The following is a 23,310-nucleotide window of genomic DNA, read 5'->3' as shown; positions in this document are numbered from 1 at the left end:
ATTTACGTTTACGACGTGTCGTATCCGTTATAGGTGGTGCAGGTGCTGGTATCAGCTCCTGCGTACCAGTTAAATCACTTTGCTCCTCTTGGCCATCGACTATTATTGTATATAAATTTGGCATTGAAACCGCGGTGCGACATAGGCATTTCGTTTTTTTTATTTTTGATAACTCGTCAGTCTCTATTGATGTAGAAATGTTAGGCAAAGACTTACATTTGATTAGGTTCATGTCATTCATGGTTGTTTTCGGCTGATCCGACTTATTCGATAGAATAGTTGTAACGATCACGTCCTTCAACAAACTGCTAGAATTTTCCGTAATAGATATATTCGGCATGGAAATGGTATTGCGGCGTAGGTAATTAAAATTGTTTATTCCTAACAACTGCAGGTTAGACTCCGATGAGATGTTAGGTAAACTTCCAAAGTTAATTTTGTTCATTGTGACCACAAAACGTTAATATAATTTTAGATAGATACAAGATAGAAAAATAAAAAAATGAAAATAAACTATGATGACGGTTCAAAAATATTCGATTTGGCAGTTAGTAGTTATCCAGCACACTTCTGAATTGGTAATGAGACATAATTTATAAATGTTTGTATTTCATACTCATGAAATAAACGATGAAGCTAATATTTTCCTTGACGACAGTAATTTTATTATTTTTGACAAAAAATGGCCAGTATAAAGAAATACGAAAAATAGTATCATAATAGTATAACACATATTATTACTTTGTGTTCATTTTTCTCATTAAATCGTTTTATAATAAATATGATTAATTTATAGTTTTTGGAGTATGTTTTAAGACCATATTTTTGTTAAATATATATAAACAGTAACGGACTGGGAGAAAAAAATAGCCCAAGAAAATCATAATTTTAGACGCCTTCAGTATACTTACGGCCTTATATATATGTATAATATGTATTTGTAAACACAATTTAGCTTTTAAATTATTTTTAAGTATTTTAATAAATTGATATAAAACAAGATAAAATAACTATTGTATATTTGTATATACTCTAGTAATTGTCGTGTATATGATTTAGATTACAATCAATTTGATTTTAATGAGAAAGCTTATTATTTGTTTTGTACTTTTAGGTGTTTTATTTTTAATTATAATATTTTACTTCTTTCGATTGAACTATACGTGAAAAAAACATGTCAAACAACACTAATCATACCAAAATTAACTTAACAAACTAACTTCTATGTATTATTATATAAGTTTAGTGCAATATGACTACAATAGGCACCAAAGTCAGTTACATATAATATTATGCGCGTTCGTACGTCGGATATTCCCACGGACTGTATAATGATAAATATATATATATATATTATATTATATTATATATTATTATTATTATTATTATTATTATTATATTATTGGTGGGCAATTTCCGATCCATTGATTGGTAACGTAAATATAACATCATGACAACGCGTATGTTTTGACGACGTCGTTGCTTGTTTATTCAGCAAAGTATTTTAATTTCGAAAAATTTCCGACGATTTTTAATATTTTAACCTAATAATGTATATTGATGTAGATGTTTTTGTGATTATTTTTTTTGTTTTAACCTTTCTTTTAAAAAAGCATAATTCAATATATTATACAACCGTCGAGTATAATTTAATAATTAATAATTCACGTTTACGAAGATCTATCGATTCACTGTATTATAATATTATTTTTAAATCAACTACCCGTATCGTCTGTGTTTCGTTTTGGGACACCAAACTTTTTACACTACTGTCTTGTAATCTATTATTATTATATAGGTAATAATATTATAATATATCGTAGTCGGACACAGCAGGTCTGTAGACCACGATCGCTCATTATTTTATTGTCTGTTCGTGTAATTTACGATAGTGTTTAAGACGCGTAAAAGTTTGCCTGCACCGTTGCAGTTCCATGATAATTCAATGGATATTCGACGCACCTTGTGCGACACGCGCACCAGATATCGTTTGATGTGTCGGTGTGAATTTTTTTGTTAGACCAAAAAAGCTGAATGAAACCTACAACCGCAAATCATAATGTGCCAATAATATGACGTGTTTAAAACGTCTACGCGTATATGCCCGAAATCATATATGAAAATCAGTAAAAATGGTTTCGTGGACGAATGTGTATAGCTATTTACTGCAGGCGAATTCCGCTTAGATCAAACCAACGCCACGACTGGATATAATTTAAATTGTATTATATTGCAGAATTAACGCACATTATATTAGCCGTCCCGTGTGTGAAGGAAAGCATTTTATCTTTTGTACCTATACGAATATGAGTTGTTTACCAATTTTTATTTTCGTTTTTAGTCATTATTTTAGTAAATTATACTAATATTTATGACAAGAATTTTTTCTCAGAAATAATCTTAAATTATGTTTTAAAATAATAATATTAATACGGTCATCAGTAATTTTATAAAATGTTTATTCATCCATACACAATCAACGCGTAAATCATTAAAATATTTACATGACGTCATTAACGGGATTTTTATTCTATTAATCAACAACACAGAAAACGATTAATTTTGTAGATTTGTTGATCGTGTAGTAAGGTGATGAGAACTTAGCGCTTTGACATACTTAATCCAACTATACTCGCCGGAGTTCACGACAAATAGTATCTGGAAACGATGTACATGAATTATCTCCGAAGACTTCGAGGGAGTCTTTCACAGTCATATTTGGCTATCTTTATGCCGAATAAAATCTATGAAACGACCGGGACCCCCAAACAATACGGTGATAAGTTTACAGACATAAAATAACCGTGCAGAATTCCTGCTTTACCTTTCTGACGGGGAACTATAATACATTATAACCAGTACCGAAGAAATGCTCCGTTCTGCAGCACTAATTGTTACCGTGATTATGGTATGAGCCTGAAGCCTGCCGTCAGGGACAATTCTATATACTTGGCGAGAACGGCTCGCGAGAATAGCAATATAAAAGTGACAGTATAAGTCTGTGCACTACCGATTAACTGTGTGTAAAATTTGAAATTAATTATAAAACGTTATAATATAACATATCTACATATTATTTAATAAAACGCATACAATGTCATTTTTGACGTTATTTGCAGTGGCGATTCACTTTATACTCATGTAAGTATAATGTGTTCGGGATTGTTGGATTTCTATATTTCTAACAAACAGAAAACATTTAGAGAAGTAAAAAAATGGTTGAAATATTAATCCCACTTTATGTATCAAGATTATAAGCTGATTTTAATTTTTACCCCACTTTGTCAAAGTTGTAGAAGATTGTTAGAAAGGCACCATAGTGGTTAATAAAATATATTATTGAAAAATTCGTAAAAAAAAATATCTTTATTTAAAAATGTCGTTAAATCATCAACAATTAAGTATAGAAACAAAATGAATATTTATTAACCGATTTAACATTATTTTGGTTAACATGACAACGAGTTTACCCGTGGTTCTTGGGAATGGTTGGACGGTCCGAAAGAAAGTACAACAGGCATACATTATAAGAATTATAGAATTTAATTTTAAATTTTAAAAATAGTGGTATAAATATGAAAAGATTGTGGTGAGTCGTGAGATAATACCTATATAATAATCAAATGTATTCCATTATATTTGTGCAAATGTGCAATATTATACAAAGCGTGCAGTTAGGAACTATCACTTTAATTGTTTCGTTAATGTAGAACGAATATTAATATAGTTGCTTATTTAAAATTAATAAATTAATATGAACACTTCAAAGTTTAAAGCACTAAAGGTGTTATTTCAAAAGGTGACTTTAATTTTTACACAACTTTGTCAAAGTTATAAGAATCTACTGTATTCCAACTCATAAGCGTGCGCACAGGGGGGATCTGGTGGGCCGTGGCACACTCTGCGAGCCGTACCGAAATTTGTATACATAGTTTAACATGTTCTAAACATAACGATTTTTGATTTTTCATAAATCATAAAACATTTAATAGGTAGGTGAAAAATAACTGATACACAATGATAATAAATAATAAAATTGATAACATATCATGTCATATTACCATTACAGATTGCGAAATCGTATTAAGCTGTGTTGGCAATTACAATATTTTTTATTTAATTAAAATAAATATGTATTTATTTTTAATCATATGAATGATTTATTCCTTAAATAGTGGGTGATTATGAGTAGGTAAATTAAAGTATGTAACATTTTAATTGTTTCTTCCATTAGAGTTCAGGTTTCTTAATATTTATTGATTTAGCCCACCCTGCCACAAATGTCTGCGCACGCCTATGCGTATGGCCGACCATTTACTAAGGACATGCCTTTTATGTCGAATTTCGTAGTAAGGAGACCTGGAGTGACGTCCGTAACTGATAATCAAAAATATAAATCATTGTGAAAATTTGTCTTGCGGCACACGTACGCTATATCAAATATTCATTAGCAAGTTTAATAGTGTGTTATTAGTATTAATATTATAGTACATTGTGATGATATTATTATATTATATATATAATATTAAATATTAAGCTTTTAGCTAAGATCTTAGCTGGTTATTTTTTCGGGGACTAAGTTTCCAGGGTTATTTATTAGGCAAATCAAATATTATACCTATATATAAAAATTAAAAGATGACAATATTTTGGAGGACAAGACGATGAGTTTTTTCATTATTCCCAATATAACGACCTCCCCATATTTTATTTTCTTGTCCTGCTCTGCAGGCTAAAAGGCTAATTTTAATAAATCATGTAAAAACTTAATGTTTTTTTTAATCCTCAATCTATTCTCAATACTGAATCCGTAAAAAGCAATTATTGCTATAAAAATTATAATCATATTTATTTTGAAATTTGGCTTTATCATATAATATATTTATTATTTATATATTTTCTATTTTTCTATTTTGAATTTTTTAAGCTATTTTAGTTTGTAACTTGTATAGCTATAAAAAATAAAATAAAAATAGGTGTCAAATATCAATGTTCATTTTACCTTCTACTTTTAGAACTAAGCCATTAATTGTATTACTATATTATAACTAGAGATATGATGTTGATGATTTTTGCATTTTTTTCCTATGATCAGTATGAATCATGGGCGCCGCGAGAGGGGTGCAAGTGCACCGCCTTACACCCCCTTGGGTTTACAAAAAATAAATTAAATTAAAAAAATCTAATGGCATTGAAACTATTTTATTTTACATAATTATCCATAGGCGGAAATCCATTGAAAAAGTTGGGGGGCTACGATTTTTCTCATAAATCAAAGCCGTTAGAAATGTATTAATTGTATGCAATATGTATGTATAATGGATTTTATTTTCATTTTCATTTAGTGAGATAGATCTCTAAAATTGGAGAGCGAAATTCGCTGTTTGGGATCTTGTTAGATTCACATTGGCTAGGAGAAGTGCAGTGAAGATTTTCAGATCTTTATATTTTATAATTAATTCACTACAGAACTTCAAAAAAAAAAATTAAATTAAAACACATTTTATTGGGAGTTTTTTTATGTTTTTCAGCTTTATAGCTTTGTAGTAAATCAACGATTGAAGATAAAGTTCTGAAAATCTTCACAGCACTTCTCCTAGCCAATGTAAATCTAACTTATAATTAGTATAACATACTTATAACGATAGTTATAACTTATAACTATCTAACTATAAAAATGAAACTACAACATTTTTATGTTTACAAGAATATTTGAGGGGGCTTGGTGGGATTTGGGGAGGGCTAAGTCCCCTTAAGCCCCCCCGATTTCCGCCAATGTAATTATCTACATTATTTCTATTAATTAGTATTATACTTATTTTACATAAATATCTATTTATAATATTACTTATATTATGCATTATAATACTTATTTTTTAAATAGTAATTGTAAACGCCTAGGTTTTTTTTCAAATTCTTCAATTGAATTTTCAGTGAATTTGGTATCCTCTTCTAGCCTCTTTTTATGTACACTCATTCATACACAATCCGGACAATCGGTCATCACCAGGGCTCGGGACAAGAGCATTTGTTTATTTTTATTGATTGACTTATGTAGCAGAGTGCTATAGAAGTGTATGTCATGTTAAAACACGTTCAATTATAAAATTTGAAAGTGATTTTTTTTTTTGATTTTTTCAACGATTTTCTATCATATATTGTCAATGTATAGGACATTAGGACATGTCAGTTGTCACGTGTATATTTAATATATAAATTGGTCACTTTTATCGCATACGAGTTGTCATGTAGGATAAAGGCTACTATTTTCATTATCGAGTTTTCTAATCATAGTCACTAGCCCGCGTTATATTGTAGCCGTTGAAAAAAAACTAGAATAACTTTGTATTGTCATACAATTTGAAAAAATATTTTTACGTATTTAACTATTGTTATTATTATTACGTATATAAGTATTATTTAGAAATTAGCGTATACCTACTTGCACGATGCACCCCCCTGATAAAATTCCTGGCGGCGCCTATGATTATCATCCTATACTATAATATGCCATCTTACCTAAAAATTCGTTTCACGTTCCCTTGATTTAGAATATAATAATTTTATTTTGCATTTATTTTTATCTATCTTTAGGTCATTTTTTCATATTATAGGTTATTTTTAGTAGTAATCGTACAACGTGGGGATTTTTCTCCAATTTTAGATATCAAAGAAATTCGTTTTAATCATTGTTTCATTTATTTTTAAATTTCCCTCCAGACCAAAAATGAAAACTAAAATTATTATAATTTATTTTTATTCATTTCAGATATTTTTTTACTGTAAACTAAATTTAAAATTTAAATGTTTAATACATTTTGTTTACGAACATTTTTATATTGTTTAGGGGCATCAAACAATTTTTTTTTTTGTTATTTTTGTAACTTTTTATGTCATCAACATCCTATTTCTAATTGTAACTAAAACATAAAAAGAATAACATACTGGGTCACTCGGGCTTGTGTATAGTCTGAATCAAAATATTGCTCCTTAACGTCCCATCAAAACTGTCTAGGGAGGTGCATGATGCATCAGCTGTAATAGGACCGGTTCGCATACCACATTTGGCAACACTGTAGAGCTAAAACCCCGCCCCGCCACCAATTGTTCAAAAGCCGCCCACCCCCCTCGACCACGGTATTCTACGGTTAGCCGTGAGAAGCATCCTGATTGAATACCGATAGCTCTAAACGGCTAAATAGTAATTCGCCGAAATCTCATAACAGTACAACAGTACAATATTCGTTTTTCGGCGTCCTGCCGTCCTGTCCTGTGTATCCCACCGTTACTGGTCCGGTTCATGAGACGGGATCGCTTTTCGTACATACTCCACGGCATCAACCTTTTTAAGCGCATCTCACAAGTCAGTGCCGAGTGCCCGCCACAAAGCGGTGGTCACGGTACGTCGTTCATTATCATTAAATTATTTAACGTCGCTTCATCCGTTAGCCATTTGCCAGTGGCGGAGTAATTTAGTAATTTTAATTCAAAATCAACTACTGTAAAAGCAGCCAAAGATATTCGTCGTCATAATCACTGTTCTTGGCGATCTGGGTCGCTGGATGTGGTGACGAATAGGGAACCAGGAGGACTGCTCAAATATTTATCAACCGCTTATGGCGCCAACGACTAGAAGAAGTGAGTAACTACTAGCTTCCCTTTTTCCCGGGTTTTTATTTTCAGTATCCTCGAATTTTGGATGTTCATGTACAGCAATGTACATTTTACGTTTGCTAGATAATGAACAAAAAATTATAATTTTTTACGGATTAATCACCATAATTAAATTTAACATAATTAGATACTTGAAAATTTTAATTTACTGTTATAGCTATTATTTATTTTTAAAATAGCAAGTTAATGAAGTATATTTTTCTACAGGTAACGGAGTGGCACGTAGACCAACGGCTCGTCAACCCATTCCCAAAAATGTGTTAGTAGAGCTGAGCGTTAGTCATAATAAAGCGTGTATGTTTTGTGGCCAAAAAGAAATCAGTGAAAAATTATATGGCCTGCTCTATCAGCTTAATGATGTTATTGTTCATTACTTTTGTATTGTAAATGGATTTCTTAAATATTAATATATTATTAGTAGAATAGAAATATATTATACTTGTTTTCAGTTATTATCATCAAGAGCCGTTCAAAACGGTGCTGACAAGGAAGGGATTTGGGGATTTTTATTAAAAGATATTAAAGCTGAACTAACCCGAGGATCTAGAGAAGTATGTTTTATAGTATGCAACATGTAATTACTTTATATACTACATTTATATATAGCAGTTAATGCAAATTAACTCAATTTGCATTAGAGAGCGGGTTTATATGCATTATGTACCTAAAATATAAAAATTAGATGTTGAAAAAAATTTAAAGTTAATGCAAATATTTTTAGTCTATGTGCTTTATATTTTGGATTCCATGACCAAAATAATTATAATTTGACATTTTAAAATTCCTGCTAAAATATTAATTTGTGTTAAAGCGTTTCCATGCATTTCTTAATCCCAGAGTAAGGGTTAATTCGATTTGACGAATCAAATTAAATAATTAATGCAAATTAAAAATGTGTTTATATGCACCTAACTCAGTCTAAATCAATGCGCATTAACTGCTGCATATAAATGTAGTAATAATGTAGTTACTTTATTTATGGTTTTAGACATGTGTTTACTGTAAGAAAAAGGGTGCAACTATATCATGTTGTGGAGTAAAATGTCGAAAAGTGTTTCATCTTCCTTGCGGATTGAGAAATGGGTCTATGCATCAATATTTTCAGTCATTTAAGTATATAGTTTATTTTATATTTGTAAACCAATTTCAAATATCATATTCATTGGACCAAATACCTTTAGATCGTTTTGCCAACAGCATCGTATTACACAAACTATAGATTTATCAGAGTTACAAAATTCTGCCCCCATACAATGTGCTATTTGTAAAGATGATGTTATACCATCTCCTTTACCCAATTCAATTTGGGCACCATGTTGTAAACGTAATGCTTGGTTTCACCGAGGATGTATTCAAGATCTGGCATTAAGTGCAGGATACTTTTTTAAATGTCCATTATGCAATAATGTTGAAAATTTCAAATGCAGAATGTTAACTCTTGGAATATATATACCATCAAGGTAAATTTAATTTAATTTATTTATTGTAATTAAATATATTTAAAAAAGCAACATTGTTTAAAAAACATCCCATTTCATAGCAAAGTTTGAATTCATAAAGAATGATTGTTTTTCTAGAAATTTGTGTGGCATTAATATAATATAAATACATAATACTATGTTTATTGTATAGACAAGCAGATCGGACAATAAGCTCGATGGTCATATATCTCTCATACACACATTACAGTCAAAATTTAGCTTTCATTGAACTTGTCTAAAAATATGTTAAATTCACTTTGAGTTGATGCACAAGATTAAAATAATTACTTATGGAACAATTTTTAATTTTCCTTTGGTCTGATATTTTCAAAATTTCAGCATTAAATTCATATGTAGTATATGCAAATAAACAAAATCATACATTTCAAATTATATTATTAAAAATGTTGTTTTGAAGAATAATCAAAATTAAAAATACCAATTAGAAACACAATTTATTGCCCTTAAATAACATGCGCTCTGGCGCTGTCACAGTTTTCCATATCTTTTCTATGCTATTGAGTCTAGATAACTAATAAGATATGGACATTTATGTATAATATGAATTTGCGTACCATGATACGCTTTAAATAATTTTTATACTATATACAGTTACCTGAAAAAATTAAATCACAGGGACGCCTCTTGGGAAACTGTACCCAATGCTTTTGCAGAGCTCTTAGAAAGGCATAGTACGTGCAATGCAGAAACTTGTTTGTGTCCTCATCAAGATAAACGCAAATTTCAACACGAATCGTAAGTATTTTGTTTTTAATAATAAAAATTTAGTCTCTCTAATCTTAATAAATTAAGAATAGCCATCAAAACTTACAATAAGAGGCAGTTGTGAATATAGTAAATATAAATATTTCAATCAGTACCTATGCGAAATGTTTGTGAAATTGGCATATATATGAAAATTTAAATTCAAAATAATTTTTTTAACGTTTGTTGTATCAAATTAAAAATATAATGTAAATTAATAGTTATACACTACAGAAAAACTGTACTTGTATATCAATTATTATAATATGCCACCCTTATATTTAGGATCCTTGAGATTCAGGTTACTAATAGTTATGTCCAAAGAAGCACACAATTATTAAAAAACAAAATTCGAACATGATTATCTTAAAGTATCAAACAAAAATAAAATTATTAAAAGTAAGGAAGTAAAAAAATAATAATCTAGTATTGTAATGTAAAATATGTTAAATTATTATTTTTATTAATATTAAAGTTAGTAGTATGTTTGTAATTTTGTGTTAGCAAAAATATTTTGTTTGAAAAATTTTTATTACAACTATGCTCAAAAATATCTTGTGTAGTTTTAGTAATTCCTTAGTACATTTCTGAAGAATATTACATTAAGCTAACACAATAACTAATATATACTAATACAATTAGTAGAAGTAAGACAATTCCTAAAATTAATTAGAACATAATTAGTGTTAGTTAATTTATATTAAAATATAAGAACTCAATTTTTTTAGTTAATTTGCATTTTGTTTAAAAGCCTAAAAGGGCTGTGATTTTGACGATGAAGTGTAATAAAAGAAGATTAATTGTTTCTAAAATTAAAATTGAGCTCTCCATTTTATTATTAACAAGATTAAATAAACCATAAATCTTAATATTTTCTTCTGAATTAAATGGTCTATAACTGATTTTGAATTAGAAAAATAATCAGCAGGGTTTGGATTTTATAACACCAAAAATACTGAAATATGTGCTATAATATTACCAAAAAAATCTCTAAATATGCCCTAAAAACAATAAAAATAGCAAAACATTTAAATCAAAATTGTATTATATTTATTAAATAATTGTATGAAATTATACATCTATAAAAAAAATTAAGACTATCTTCTGTTACAGTTTCAAAATTCTTACATGTACTGATATACCTATGCTTACTCGCCAATATGCCGCATAAAATTATAACATGTCAAATATCGTATTATTTATAAATTATTAATATGAAATGAAGATGTGTGAATTTTTCTTGTGGATTTACATAAATGAATACTATTATATTTTAAATGTTTCATTCAATATAAATGAGATTTATGAAAAATACAAAATAAAGCATTACATTATGAATAATATTAGCAAAAAATAGCACTTAAAATATAAAATACTTCAAATATGCAAAAAATAGCAAAATAAAATTCATATTCAGAATCCCTGGTTCATAAAACAAATTTATAGCCAACTTTGCTATTTTTATCTATATTTAATAATATGTAGCAAATGCTATAAAATCCGAACCCTGATAATAACATGAGGTGACATGGGTGGATATGAGGGATAGATCCTCCATGACCTTTTTTTTTTCTTTATGTATACTTTACGTTATCAATTTTATTTTTTTTACAAAAATAGCAATTTTTGGGGGGAATATATATCCCCTCCCTCCCAATGACAATTTCTGTTTATATCACTGCTGAGGTGGGATGGGTGTATTGCTCCTCTTAGAATTTTTTATTAGTGATGTTTTAGTATTACGGTTATAGCTTATATAGGTATTTAAATAATAATTGGAAAAAGTTGAATTCCTCACAATATTTTGTGGTGTATTACCTTTTTTTAAATAGCCTCACTCCCTAAATTAAGCTCTAGCTACGATTGATAAGAATTTTATATTACCGATCAATATTCCAAAATTGGACATACAATATTATCTAATAAGTAGGATTATTAAACTCTTGAGAATTTCTACAAATAAATCCTAGCATTCACATTGGTTTGTTATAAGTTTTAGTTAGTGAGATACCTGAAGAATAATAGATCATTTAAACAAGTAATATTCCTGGCACCTATATTTAGTAGTTTTCTATTTATAGTAAATATTATTAATAATTAAATATGATAGGGTGTTTGTTACGAGAAAAAATAATTTAAAGACACTTCAATACTCAGAAATGTTTGCCGTGCACATATAAAATAGATAAATAAGTGCATTATGATAATTTTTTAAATACAATAGTAGATGATTTGTGTTATATAAGTTATAACTTCCAACAGTTCATAAAAGACCGTAAAATAGATATTATTTAATGGAATGTCAAAATTATATAACTAATTGTTTTTTTCTTGAATATTTATGTTTAATCCTTGATTGTAGAATTAAATTCATTTTATTTGGAAGAAATCTTTTTTGATAAAAAATGTTAATTATATAAGCTAATATATAAATATGTTAATAGCAAAAAACTAAATTTCAAATAGCTATTACATAATGGGTTATTATATACCCTAAAAAACATTAAAAATCATTTATTTTATAAAATATTTCTCAATAACATTTTTTAATTAAATAATTTCAGGTACTAGGACTTGTAGGACTTAACAAACTTTTTATTCTAGTAGTAATGAACTTAATTTTAAAATAGAATAAATAGTATTTATACAATTTAAATAAATATGAACACAATAATTCAATTAACATTAACACTTTTTTATTTTTCAAACAGTGGATCGTGGGAAATAATATTATGCCATACATGTGGTTCAAATGGAACACATAAATTATGCAGTTCTCTTAAATGTGATCAAGTATGGTACTGTTCAGCATGTCAAGCCGTTACAGGTATGGTTTATTATTTTAGAATTAATTTATTACATTCTATACTTATGCTTTATTAAGCCTTAAAAAAATCTATAAAAACCAAAATTGAATATGGCTTTAAAATTATTGTCTGTAGATGATTTTATTGAATTAAGTAAGTTTTGTCGTGCAGACCTACTTAAATTATTTTATCCCTTAGTTTACAGAATTTAATGAGCTGATAAGAATTTGTATATTTGAGATAATAACTAATAAGTATTGTAGTCATTAATTACAATTTAATTTAATATTTTAATGATTTTAAATCACTAAAAATGTTTAAATAATATACTAGTATATAAATCATTTAATGTTTGGACATTTTCCCCATTGTTTATATTTCTAGCCTCCTAACCAAGAATTAAATTTTTTTGGAGTCCCCCTAAAACAACACCTTCCATAGAACAAATTTATAATTTTATTTTTTATTATAGTTATTATGCAGTAAACTGCTATGGTAAATTTGTTTGATCTAATATTTATATCATATATAAATATTCTACATTCTAAATTTTTCAAAGTTCATAAAAGATCCATGCAAATTTATATATTTTTTTTATTAAATAACCATTTTATTTGCTTATTAAGATTTTTAACAAAGTATAATACCTATTAAATCTTAATATATGTAGCTGTTAATTTTAAAATAATATTAGGTGCGTATAAACTGACTATAAAGTAATTATATGATTTTTTTACTAAACTTAGTTATAGCTATTATAATAGTCCTTTGTATATTGTAATATTAATAATAATATTGTGCCAGTAATAATTGAAAAACCTACGATTAAATATTTGAATGGTATGGACTTACTTGAAGTTGAAATTATTTTTTGTTTTTTTAAAAATTCTGTTGGATAATTTAAAGTGCTAATATAAACTATAAATTTATGTCTGATAGGAATCCTTAGTAGTATGTACCACTCCTTTTTTATGTGGGTTCTTATTAACACAGTTTAATTCTTTCACTGTTTTTGAAATTAACCACCTAATTTTTGATAATAATTAACTACAATATACATTATCTGTTAGTTTATGTACATAATATAGCTCATTATTATCATTAATTTACTATATTTTGATTTTTATGTGTGCGTAGAAAATATTGTTCCCTGATAACTAATATTTTACCTAGTATTACTTAAAAAATTTTTTTAATATTGAATGAATTTCAGATAATACAAATAAAGTCAAGAAAAGACGATTAGAATTACCTGACGTTGGAAATTGTAGTGGTATTTCAATTATGTTTGAAGAAAGAATGTCTCAAGACAGAGAAATGCAGCGACGAAATATGGAATTACTGCGTAATGCATCTCGGCCACTATCAGTAGATGATCCAATAGTTATTTCAGATGATAGTAATGATAGCAGTGTACAGGTAATAACATTTAAAATATTTTCTGGTGTAATTGAAATAATCACGTTTCATTTTACTATTTGACATTTGTTCAATAATTTATTTTAAATGTTTAAGTAACCTTTAAAGGTTCAATAATCATTGTTAATAAAGTGTAGTTTGTACTTATAACCGTTATAACTGTTAACAGTAGTTTCTTGAATATAATGCATTAATTGCTTAAAAATACAAACAATTGTTATTTGTTAATAGTAAATTATATATTTTTCTTATTTAAATTTTTTCTAACGACTGAAATATAATATTGAACATTGCTTAAATAATCACTCTTTTATAACTATTCCGTTAACCATTAAAATAATATAAATGTATAATTACTTTTATAGTGTATGACTTTTATTGAACCACCAAAAATACCGCATATGCAAGTAACTCAAGCACCTCAAATTCGGATGCCAGTAATATCTAGCTATACATCCATAAGTACAGGTACAACTAGAAATCGCATTAGCCGTAGATTTGCTCTTTCTGGAAACCAGCCAAAGACTTTGACATACGTTTTAGCAGGAAGTAAGTAATAAAAATAATTAAATAATTAAAACAAATTATTTTAATTTTACAATACTATACTTTATCTCATTTAAAAGTTACATCAGGTGAAAATCAATTTTTATCCAATTCAATCAAAACAGCCTGAAAATTGCTTTACCATTGGTCTTAGTAAAATGCAAGCTAGATGGTTAATTAATACAGTTATAGTTGGTACACTTTGGCCATGCACAGAAACCTACTACCTAAAATTACTCTTATACAAGACAATTTAGACATTTTTTCTTTATACAGTGAAACATGTGTATAACGAAAAGTCATGGGATCAAAATAATTGTCTGTTGTAAACTAGTTTCAGTATTTTAAAAGTAAAATTAGAAACATCTGTTTAACGAAAAATGTTTTTTTCTGTACATATTATTATATTATACATCTACATTATAAATTTAATTTCATTAGCAAGTATACGAATAGACAAGCCGATAGAGTCCTTACAACAAATAATGTCCACCTTTTATTTTAAATTGAAAGATTTCCATATGCTGTATAGAGGGTGTCATTTCTAAGAAAAATAAATACAACTCTGACTGTGAACTGATAAGAACTTAAATAAAAACATTAGAATTACTTTTGGTTATCTTTTATAGGTATTGCAATTCATTTCTGTTAAATAGTTTCTCAACTTTATAAATTCAATAGATACTGGCAGTTAATGTTATCGTAATTGGTCGTAATTTGTGTTTTTACGTATACTTAATTGTGCTCTGTATTGACGCTCTTTCATAGTTTGTAGTGTTGTTGTATATACATGTGATATTACATTTGGATTTGAACTAAGATTTTTGTCCGTTATGAAATCATCAGGGGTAAGGGGTAAACATTAGTGTCTTTAATACAAAGATTTTGTTTTAGATAAGTCGAAATACATTGGAATACATATATTTTTGTAGGAACTTAGTCATTTTGTCTGTTAAGTCAGATTTTTCTCTGTATAAATAAAATACTAGAATATAAGACCATAGTTTGCCTAGAGTATTATAAATTTATAATATTAATTTTTTTATTACTATTATTATTTAAATAGTTAAAATATTTATTTATTTTGTGATTTTTACAGGTATTGATTTAACTTCAGATGATGATGATGGTGAAAATAATAATACAAATAATAATACATGATATATAAATTAATAATTAGACTACCAGGTGAATATTTTATAGTGTTCTGATTGTATACTTTTATACATGATACTTACCATGGAGCAAATTATACAATTTGAGACTGATAAATTGTTTTTTCCTTCATATTATTTTCTGCTATGTATATTATATAAGATACTTACTAATTTAACACTGCTAATAGTTTCTATCCAACTTATCGCAATGAGTTACTGATAAAAGTTAAATAAAAACTAAAACACTGCCCATAACTATTCAAATGTAACTAAAGTAATATGTTATAATATTGTTTCTTATGTTTGTATTTTTTTTTTATTTTTTTTTTTATTGAATACTTTTGTGACCAAGTTTTTGTCCAAACTATTAAAATTTTAATTATATTTATTAAGTATTCAAGTTTATGTCATAAAAAAAAAAAAAAAAATAGAATAAGTATGTACCATAATTATATTAATATATATTTTGTGAATGAATACTTCTTCTTTCTTTTTAACATAAAATATAATTCTTTGCTTAATTATAGTTACAATCATAAACAAATCAATTTATTGGGATCTTCGGACTTGTTGTCTTAATTTTTGATGTTCTATATCTAGTTGTTTCCTTATATTCCCTAAGTTTGATAATAAATGTTTATCAGTCGGCAGATTGTGATTATTTCCTAATTTTGCATTTCTCGATACCTAAAAAGATAACAATATAAAATTAAATTGACAAATATTAAGATTTTATAAAACAAAAGGTTGTTGTTATGATTAAATATACTAATAATAACTATGTATAATTAAAGTATTATTGGGATGCATTTGTTTGTGGCATAGATAATAAAGATATTGATAGGCCATAATGGTTTTATCATCAGTGGTCATGAAGGGGAACAATTAAGGCCAAATAAGTATACCTATATCGAGTATCGACTATCATTATAAAAGAGGTCTCAATTGACATACCCTCCAGGCACGCAACCTCAAATATATTTAACATATGCTTGTCCTATCCATTTATTTATTATCTATGGTTTGTGTAACTCACAATATCACAGATGTATGATAGATTAATATTATAATATTAAAATTTGATAACTATTTTAGTGTAGTTATTGACCGGGACAGAGTAGAGTGTGTATAAAATACTTTTTTGCAATTTCATGTACATAACAAATAACAAATCTAAATTAAATGAAACCTTGAAATCACAAAAAATCCACAACTATTTATTTTATGCTTAAATAAATATATTTGCTTTCTTTTTCTAGAGCTTGATACTTAGAATCTTACTCTGTAATTAAATTAAAAAATATTTGAATAGTCAATTAACATTATGAAAGCTGAGTTGATGAATAAAATGATTTATGTACAATGGTTAAAATTTGATGAGAAACCAAAACTTTAATTTTCAAAATGTTGAATAATTACTACATTAACCACTTAGTTTTATGACTTACATTATTTAGTATTTACGGTGATAATACCATTGAGAATTGACCTGTACATATAATTTTACTCATTAAAAAGATATACAGAATCATAACTCAAACTCATAAATACTAATTTAATACACTTGAAAAGATCACAATATGCCCCACATACTATTTAAAATAGTAAAAAATAAATGTACCCTATAATATTATTTATTTAATAAATATGAAAATAATTTAAAATAAATTTAATTTAATTAGATTAACTTTGAACCCAATGCAAAATAAATATTTTTTTTTAGTGGAACTGCTTGACAAGATTTTGAACAAAAACAATTAAACTTATATTACTTACCAAAAAACAAGTTTGTAGTAAAAAAAAATATAAATATATTTTAGAATTTTCAACTAGACAATTATCTTATTTTATATCTTAATTAGGTTTTGAAATAATTTCATTTCACCATGCTATAAATGTTAAATTTTGTTGAAATAATCAAAAATATGCAATAATTATTAATAAACAGAAATCATATGTAAAATAAATTGTTGTCATTAGATTGGAAGTATTATAATTTGTAAAGGTTATTATTGATAACAATCCAAAAATATACAATTGCAAATCAAATTATGATATTTTCAATCTGCTTGAGTTTATTAGATCATAAATAAACTATTTTTAATACACTTAAATAATAATTAATAAATTAGTTTAACAATTTGAAATTAAATAAACAAGAAATTATAATATACCTGATTTCTATATGCTCCTTCAGTAGGCTCAATAGTTTCACAAGCTCCATCATCTTCACTATCATTTAATCCAGCCAATGCAAGTGTAAATGGTGAATCAATAATCACAGATTTTGTTACTGGTAGTAAAGCTGCAGGATTATACTCTGTTCTATTTGGAGAAGAATCTCTTGCAAAAGTCACATGAGCTTTTTCCATCTTTTGACTCATTACTGGAGGAGAAATATTCTGGTTCATACATGGATTTTTAAATACATCTGTGTTGCATGAAACGTCCCTTAAAGTTTTTCTGTTTACAAGTTTGTCATCTTCATCATAAACTATCTAAAATCATAATTATTAAAACATAAATTGTGGATATTAAAGGGTTGAGATACTTTTCTCGGAGCTCGAACACGTGTAGTTGGTAAGGGTACATTGTCAAAAGTATTCTGAGAAGGACAATGAAATTCTTCTGTATCATTGTCGTCAAATGATTCATGGTTACTAGGTGCATGTTTTGATAATTGTCGAGAAACAGTTTCGGATGGTATGTTCCATGAATTTGATTCCAAGTCCTTTTGTTTTTGCATTATTTCATTTTTTAACTTTTCTTGTTGAAGTTGTTTCTAAACGTACATTATTACAATTAATATTATTTTAAAAATTAATACTATATACTGATAATTAGAGCTAGGATTTGTACGTAAATACATATTTTTATTAAAACGTAATAAATTAAGAATTGCAAATGATAAATTCATTTCACGTGATTTGTAATAAAATAAGATATATTTTATTTTACATATTTCATAAATTTCGACAATTTGGGTGGTTTAGTAGCATTATACATTTAGACTTTGATAACTAGAGTACTCGTAAAAATTATAAGTGAATAATGCATACGTATACAGGAAATAAGTATATGAAAGTATTAGTTAAACATGATTATAGTTTATCTTTTTTGTTTCTGTTTAATAACTATAAATTACTAATCTTAGATTGTACATTTGTACTTCTTAATATTCAACAATTATTAAATAAAACATATTTAACAATTTTTAACAGTGTCAGTATACTTGCGTTCACGTGGTTGTGAAAATATCTTATATTTTATATTTTTAAAACTGGATTGATTAAAATTAAAAACAATAAATTGTATATGCATATTATTCAAAAATTATCAAGAATTTAATTATAATTTTATATGTTAACACAATTTTACATTTTTTTATTACATATTTTTTATTTTATACTACATATTTTGACCATTTTAATTACATATTTATGTACATAATTTTGGTTTTTTACATATAAATCCCAGCCCTACTGATAACCAAATTTTTAGTGAGAGTTGTACTGACATTTTGTATACTAAATTTTAGGGATCTAACTAAAATTCTTTACAAAATACTTTAAGCGTTAAGTTCTTACTTGAATAAGTATAACATAAGTCTCAAGAATAATAATTATAAACTAAATGTATATAAATATGTATATTCCATACCTGAAGTTGAGCCAAAATTCGTTTCTCATTTTCTTTCTCAAACTCAATCCTCATTTTTTCTTCCTGTTCTCGTGCCATTCTTTCAATGGCTTCATCTTCCAATTGTTCTTTACGTTTTTGTTCTTGTTCCAACCTTCTTTTCTCTTCTATTTGTTTACTTAATTCAAATCTATAGAGTTCTTGTTTTAATTTATTAGTTTCTTTTTTCCTTTCTTCATCAGCTATAAATAATATTAAATGTGTTTATGAAAATAAGCAAAGTTAATAAATTTACAATTTAACTTACACAAACATGATTCGACTCCATCTATAAATGGAGCTCGTTGTTGTATCATGGCTTTCTGATTAATAACTAAATAAAAAAATTAATTTTTGATACTAACAAGAATTTATAAGTCAAATTATTGAATTTTACTCACCATCTTTGTTAACTAATTGGTCAGAATTATTTTTGTTTTCCTAAAAAAAAAGCTAAAATAAATACTATGTTAATTGATTTTTTTAATGAAAAAGCAATAAAATTAATTTTTAAATTTAATAACTTGTTTTCAATTTGTTTATTTAATAATAGATTTAATAAAACATTTTAATTTTGTAACACCATTATAATTATTTTTAAATTATATTTAAGTTATTAGTTATTACAGAACATATTCAAAGGGGACAACTTTTTGGCTATTAGAAAATCATATATATTACCCTCATCAAGTTTACCACCCATATGCATAATGCCTGCCTATATAGTGAAGGTGAATTGGCTACTGAGTATGTTTCTTAAGAGGAAGTAGTAATTACGAGTGTTGTCTCCATCTTACACACGTACAACATTGCAAAATTTTGTTCGCCAGTTTCAATATTGTACTGTTAGTTTTGATTTTAGAGTGAACTAACCAATTATAAAATTTAAAGGTAAAATTATTATCCAGGGCCCCACATAGCCTTTTATTGATATTATTTTTAATTGAGTTGTGATCTTTTTGAAACTTTACATCTTGAAATGATCATAACTTATTCAAAAGAATAATAATCTTACCTTTAAATTTAATTAGGTCAGTTCACTCTAATATCAAAACTAACAGCACAATGAAACTGGTAAACAATAATTTGCTGTAGTACGTGTGTAAGACAGCACATGCATGTACTACGTCTCTTAACTTAGTACATACATGTACATATAAAATACAAATTAAATTGTTTTATAAAATATAGTATAAATTATAAAACTACATTAGAATTTACTTAAACTTAATGTTATTAAAATGTCCATATAAATTTTTATTAAATATTATTAGGATAAAAATTAAGTATAATAAATAATAATTAATAATATCTAAAATTGTCTTGCACAATATTACAAAAAAAAAAATGTATACCATGGCAGTATTTAATGCTTCTTCACAAGAATAACCAGCTAATTTTGGTAAATCTGAAGTACTCTTATCTTGTTGTACCTAAAAGCATTTAATCAAAAATTTAATTTTATATGCATAAGCCATTATTGAGTTAAATGTGTTTATTACTTTTGATAAATGTTCCATATACTCCTTTCTTTGTAACTCTAACAATTTTTTTTTCTTATTATCATATTCTCCAACTCCTAAAAAAGGTTGTGAATCTACTTGATTGGCTGGATTAAATGGTGAATATTCTCCAAATCGTACATTTCTTTTCACCTTAAAAAATTGTGCATATTAAAAATATTTTTAAAAATAAAAATATAGACTAGTTTCACATAATATATAATTTATAAATAATAATTATTACCTTGATACCTGGGTAAATTAAATTGTTGGTATTTTCCCTATTTATTAGCTTAGCTTTATATTTATTAACGTCCTGAAATCAATAAAATATAAATAATCACATTTATTTTTAAGATATAGAATGTATCCAATACAACATCTTACAGTTAAATGCGTTTACATTACCAAATTAATACAAAATAAGTCCCTTATTTTTTTGCAAGACCTAAAAATCATTTATCATACTATATTTCAATATTGATGATAGCAATAAGGACTTACATTGTGTGTTTTTATAGGCATTGTGTCCTTCATTAACATTTGGTTATGTTTGACATCAATACAATTGTTACTATTATCCTTTGTAAAGAAACTAGGGGATTTGGTAAATAAGTTCGCCAACCTTTCAATTTCATTCACTCTATCACATGAATGATTCAGTTTTGGTGAATGATTTTTAAAATCTTTAAAGAGAGGTACATTTTGTTCGAATATATTTTCATTTTCTTTTGATGATTGTTGTTGTACCTATAATTTAAAATAATTAAATAGTAATTAAAACAATAATTAATAATTAATACTTATTAACTAAGACATGTAAACATATTATATTTAAATTAGTAAAAAAAAGTAATGAAATATATCACGAATAATTTTACTATTTGTTTATTTTTTTTCATACAAAATTAAGGTTTGAAAATTACCTTTATGACTTTTGATTTCTTAGCTATCAACCCAGTATTTTTGTCTACCTCGAGTTTCCTACTTTCTTGTTGAATTATAGTATCCAATGATTCTATCATAACGGCGTTGCTTATTTCACGTACATTACATTCCATTATTAATCGTTTTGAATTTTTTAATTAATCAAATGAATAAATAAAATAATAATAATAAAACTATTATAGTTTTATTTTTAAACTTAAATACATAAAATCAATAACAATAAGACATAAACTGAGTCACGCAAGTACATGACACTAAAAGTTTAAAACAGCAGTTAAATATTTAAAATTAGTATTAACTATTTTAAACTCGTCTCAAAAACTTGAACCGTTTTTTGATAAAGAAAAAATTTCAAATAATATTGATAAGTGATATTAATAATTGTATTATAACACGGTCACTAAATTATAACCTAAAAACGACAGTAAATATAATTTGATTGTAATTTATGATAAGTATAATTATAGTTACATTGTTTATAATTTAATAGGTACCTATTATGGTAAGTTATTGTTAAATATTTAGATATTAATAACAGTAAATATCAGCCAATAGCCTGCTCGGGCTGCGTTATACATTAGATAAGTGACGAATATTTATTATAAGAAAACTTATCATGAGTCATGATAACAAATTTAAACAATTTATTACAACATAGAAATACTCAAACAACAAATATTTCGTACCATTTTCATTAAATTTATGAGAAAATAACTATAAAAATATTAATAGTGTATTAGCGTCTGACCATTAATTATTTATTTATTTAGAATATGTATTTTTTTCTCGTTCTTGCTAATAATTTAATGGTTTTCAATCTGTTTATGTACATGATGCAATAGACTATAACTAAAAGTTATCTTCATAGAAGGAAATATCCAATAATATTTGTACATATTTCAGAACTCAACACATTTTTGAGATTTAATAATTTCGGATAAGTAATATTGTTCAAATTAGATGTCATTAGATTTTAGACAATAAAAGAAGTGTATTAATGGTTATGATTAATAGAGAAAATTAGAGTGTTTATTACATTTGTGAAAAAGAGTGAAAGTTCATCAATATAATTAGTGAAAGCCGACAGGGAGAGGCAGTGGACAGTGGCGTACAAACGAAATTTGTGTGGATAAATGTACTTATAATTAATTATTACCATAGTATTTTTATATTAAATTGTTGATGACCTACGTGCTATAATAAAAATTCCAAATTGTATTGTTTAAATACTTTGGTTAGAAATACGCTTGCCAGTTGCCACGCCACTGAGAAGAGGTGGAAAGAATTATTGGTTAATATATTTGATTTCTCAAGAATAAATTTATAATGCCAT

General features: G+C 26.5%; 2 protein-coding genes across 2 annotated transcripts; one reads left to right on the top strand and one right to left on the bottom strand.

Moving 5' to 3' along the window:
- Positions 1-7,148: 7,148 nt before the first annotated feature.
- Positions 7,149-16,069, top strand: LOC113558193 (PHD finger protein 7-like). Its single transcript, XM_026963695.1, has 11 exons — positions 7,149-7,638; positions 7,882-8,057; positions 8,124-8,225; positions 8,663-8,787; positions 8,856-9,134; positions 9,768-9,911; positions 12,632-12,747; positions 13,941-14,146; positions 14,512-14,695; positions 15,792-15,848; positions 16,038-16,069. Exons 1-11 carry the CDS (start codon positions 7,617-7,619, stop codon positions 16,067-16,069), a joined length of 1,443 nt encoding a protein of 480 aa, XP_026819496.1. The 5' UTR covers positions 7,149-7,616.
- Positions 16,070-16,282: 213 nt separating this feature from the next.
- Positions 16,283-22,278, bottom strand: LOC113556610 (calponin homology domain-containing protein DDB_G0272472-like). The gene is made up of 11 exons (XM_026961663.2): positions 21,956-22,278; positions 21,534-21,779; positions 21,274-21,345; positions 21,030-21,182; positions 20,883-20,960; positions 19,929-19,968; positions 19,796-19,861; positions 19,510-19,730; positions 18,401-18,631; positions 18,024-18,347; positions 16,283-16,536 (listed from the first exon to the last, which is right to left on the bottom strand). Exons 1-11 carry the CDS (start codon positions 22,088-22,090, stop codon positions 16,399-16,401), a joined length of 1,704 nt encoding a protein of 567 aa, XP_026817464.1. The 5' UTR covers positions 22,091-22,278; the 3' UTR covers positions 16,283-16,398.
- Between the last annotated feature and the right edge of the window lie 1,032 nt (positions 22,279-23,310).

The sequence above is a fragment of the Rhopalosiphum maidis genome, chromosome 4 (genome assembly GCF_003676215.2).
Source record: "Rhopalosiphum maidis isolate BTI-1 chromosome 4, ASM367621v3, whole genome shotgun sequence".
Taxonomy (NCBI): Eukaryota; Metazoa; Arthropoda; class Insecta; order Hemiptera; family Aphididae; genus Rhopalosiphum; species Rhopalosiphum maidis.
This window is presented reverse-complemented; position numbering and strand designations above follow the sequence as displayed.

Bases quoted from the DNA above. Each gene is read 5' to 3' on its own strand.
- LOC113558193 (XM_026963695.1), top strand. From the start codon at position 7,617: ATGGCGCCAACGACTAGAAGAA. The intron at 9,135-9,767 runs GTAAATTTAATT...TACTATATACAG, and splicing joins GGAATATATATACCATCAAG to TTACCTGAAAAAATTAAATC. The intron at 14,147-14,511 runs GTAATAACATTT...TTACTTTTATAG, and splicing joins GTAATGATAGCAGTGTACAG to TGTATGACTTTTATTGAACC.
- LOC113556610 (XM_026961663.2), bottom strand. From the start codon at position 22,090: ATGGAATGTAATGTACGTGAAATAAGCAACGCCGTTATGATAGAATCA. The intron at 20,961-21,029 runs GTAATAAACACA...AAATGCTTTTAG, and splicing joins ATATGGAACATTTATCAAAA to GTACAACAAGATAAGAGTAC. The intron at 19,862-19,928 runs GTGAGTAAAATT...TTTTTTATTTAG, and splicing joins CCAATTAGTTAACAAAGATG to TTATTAATCAGAAAGCCATG.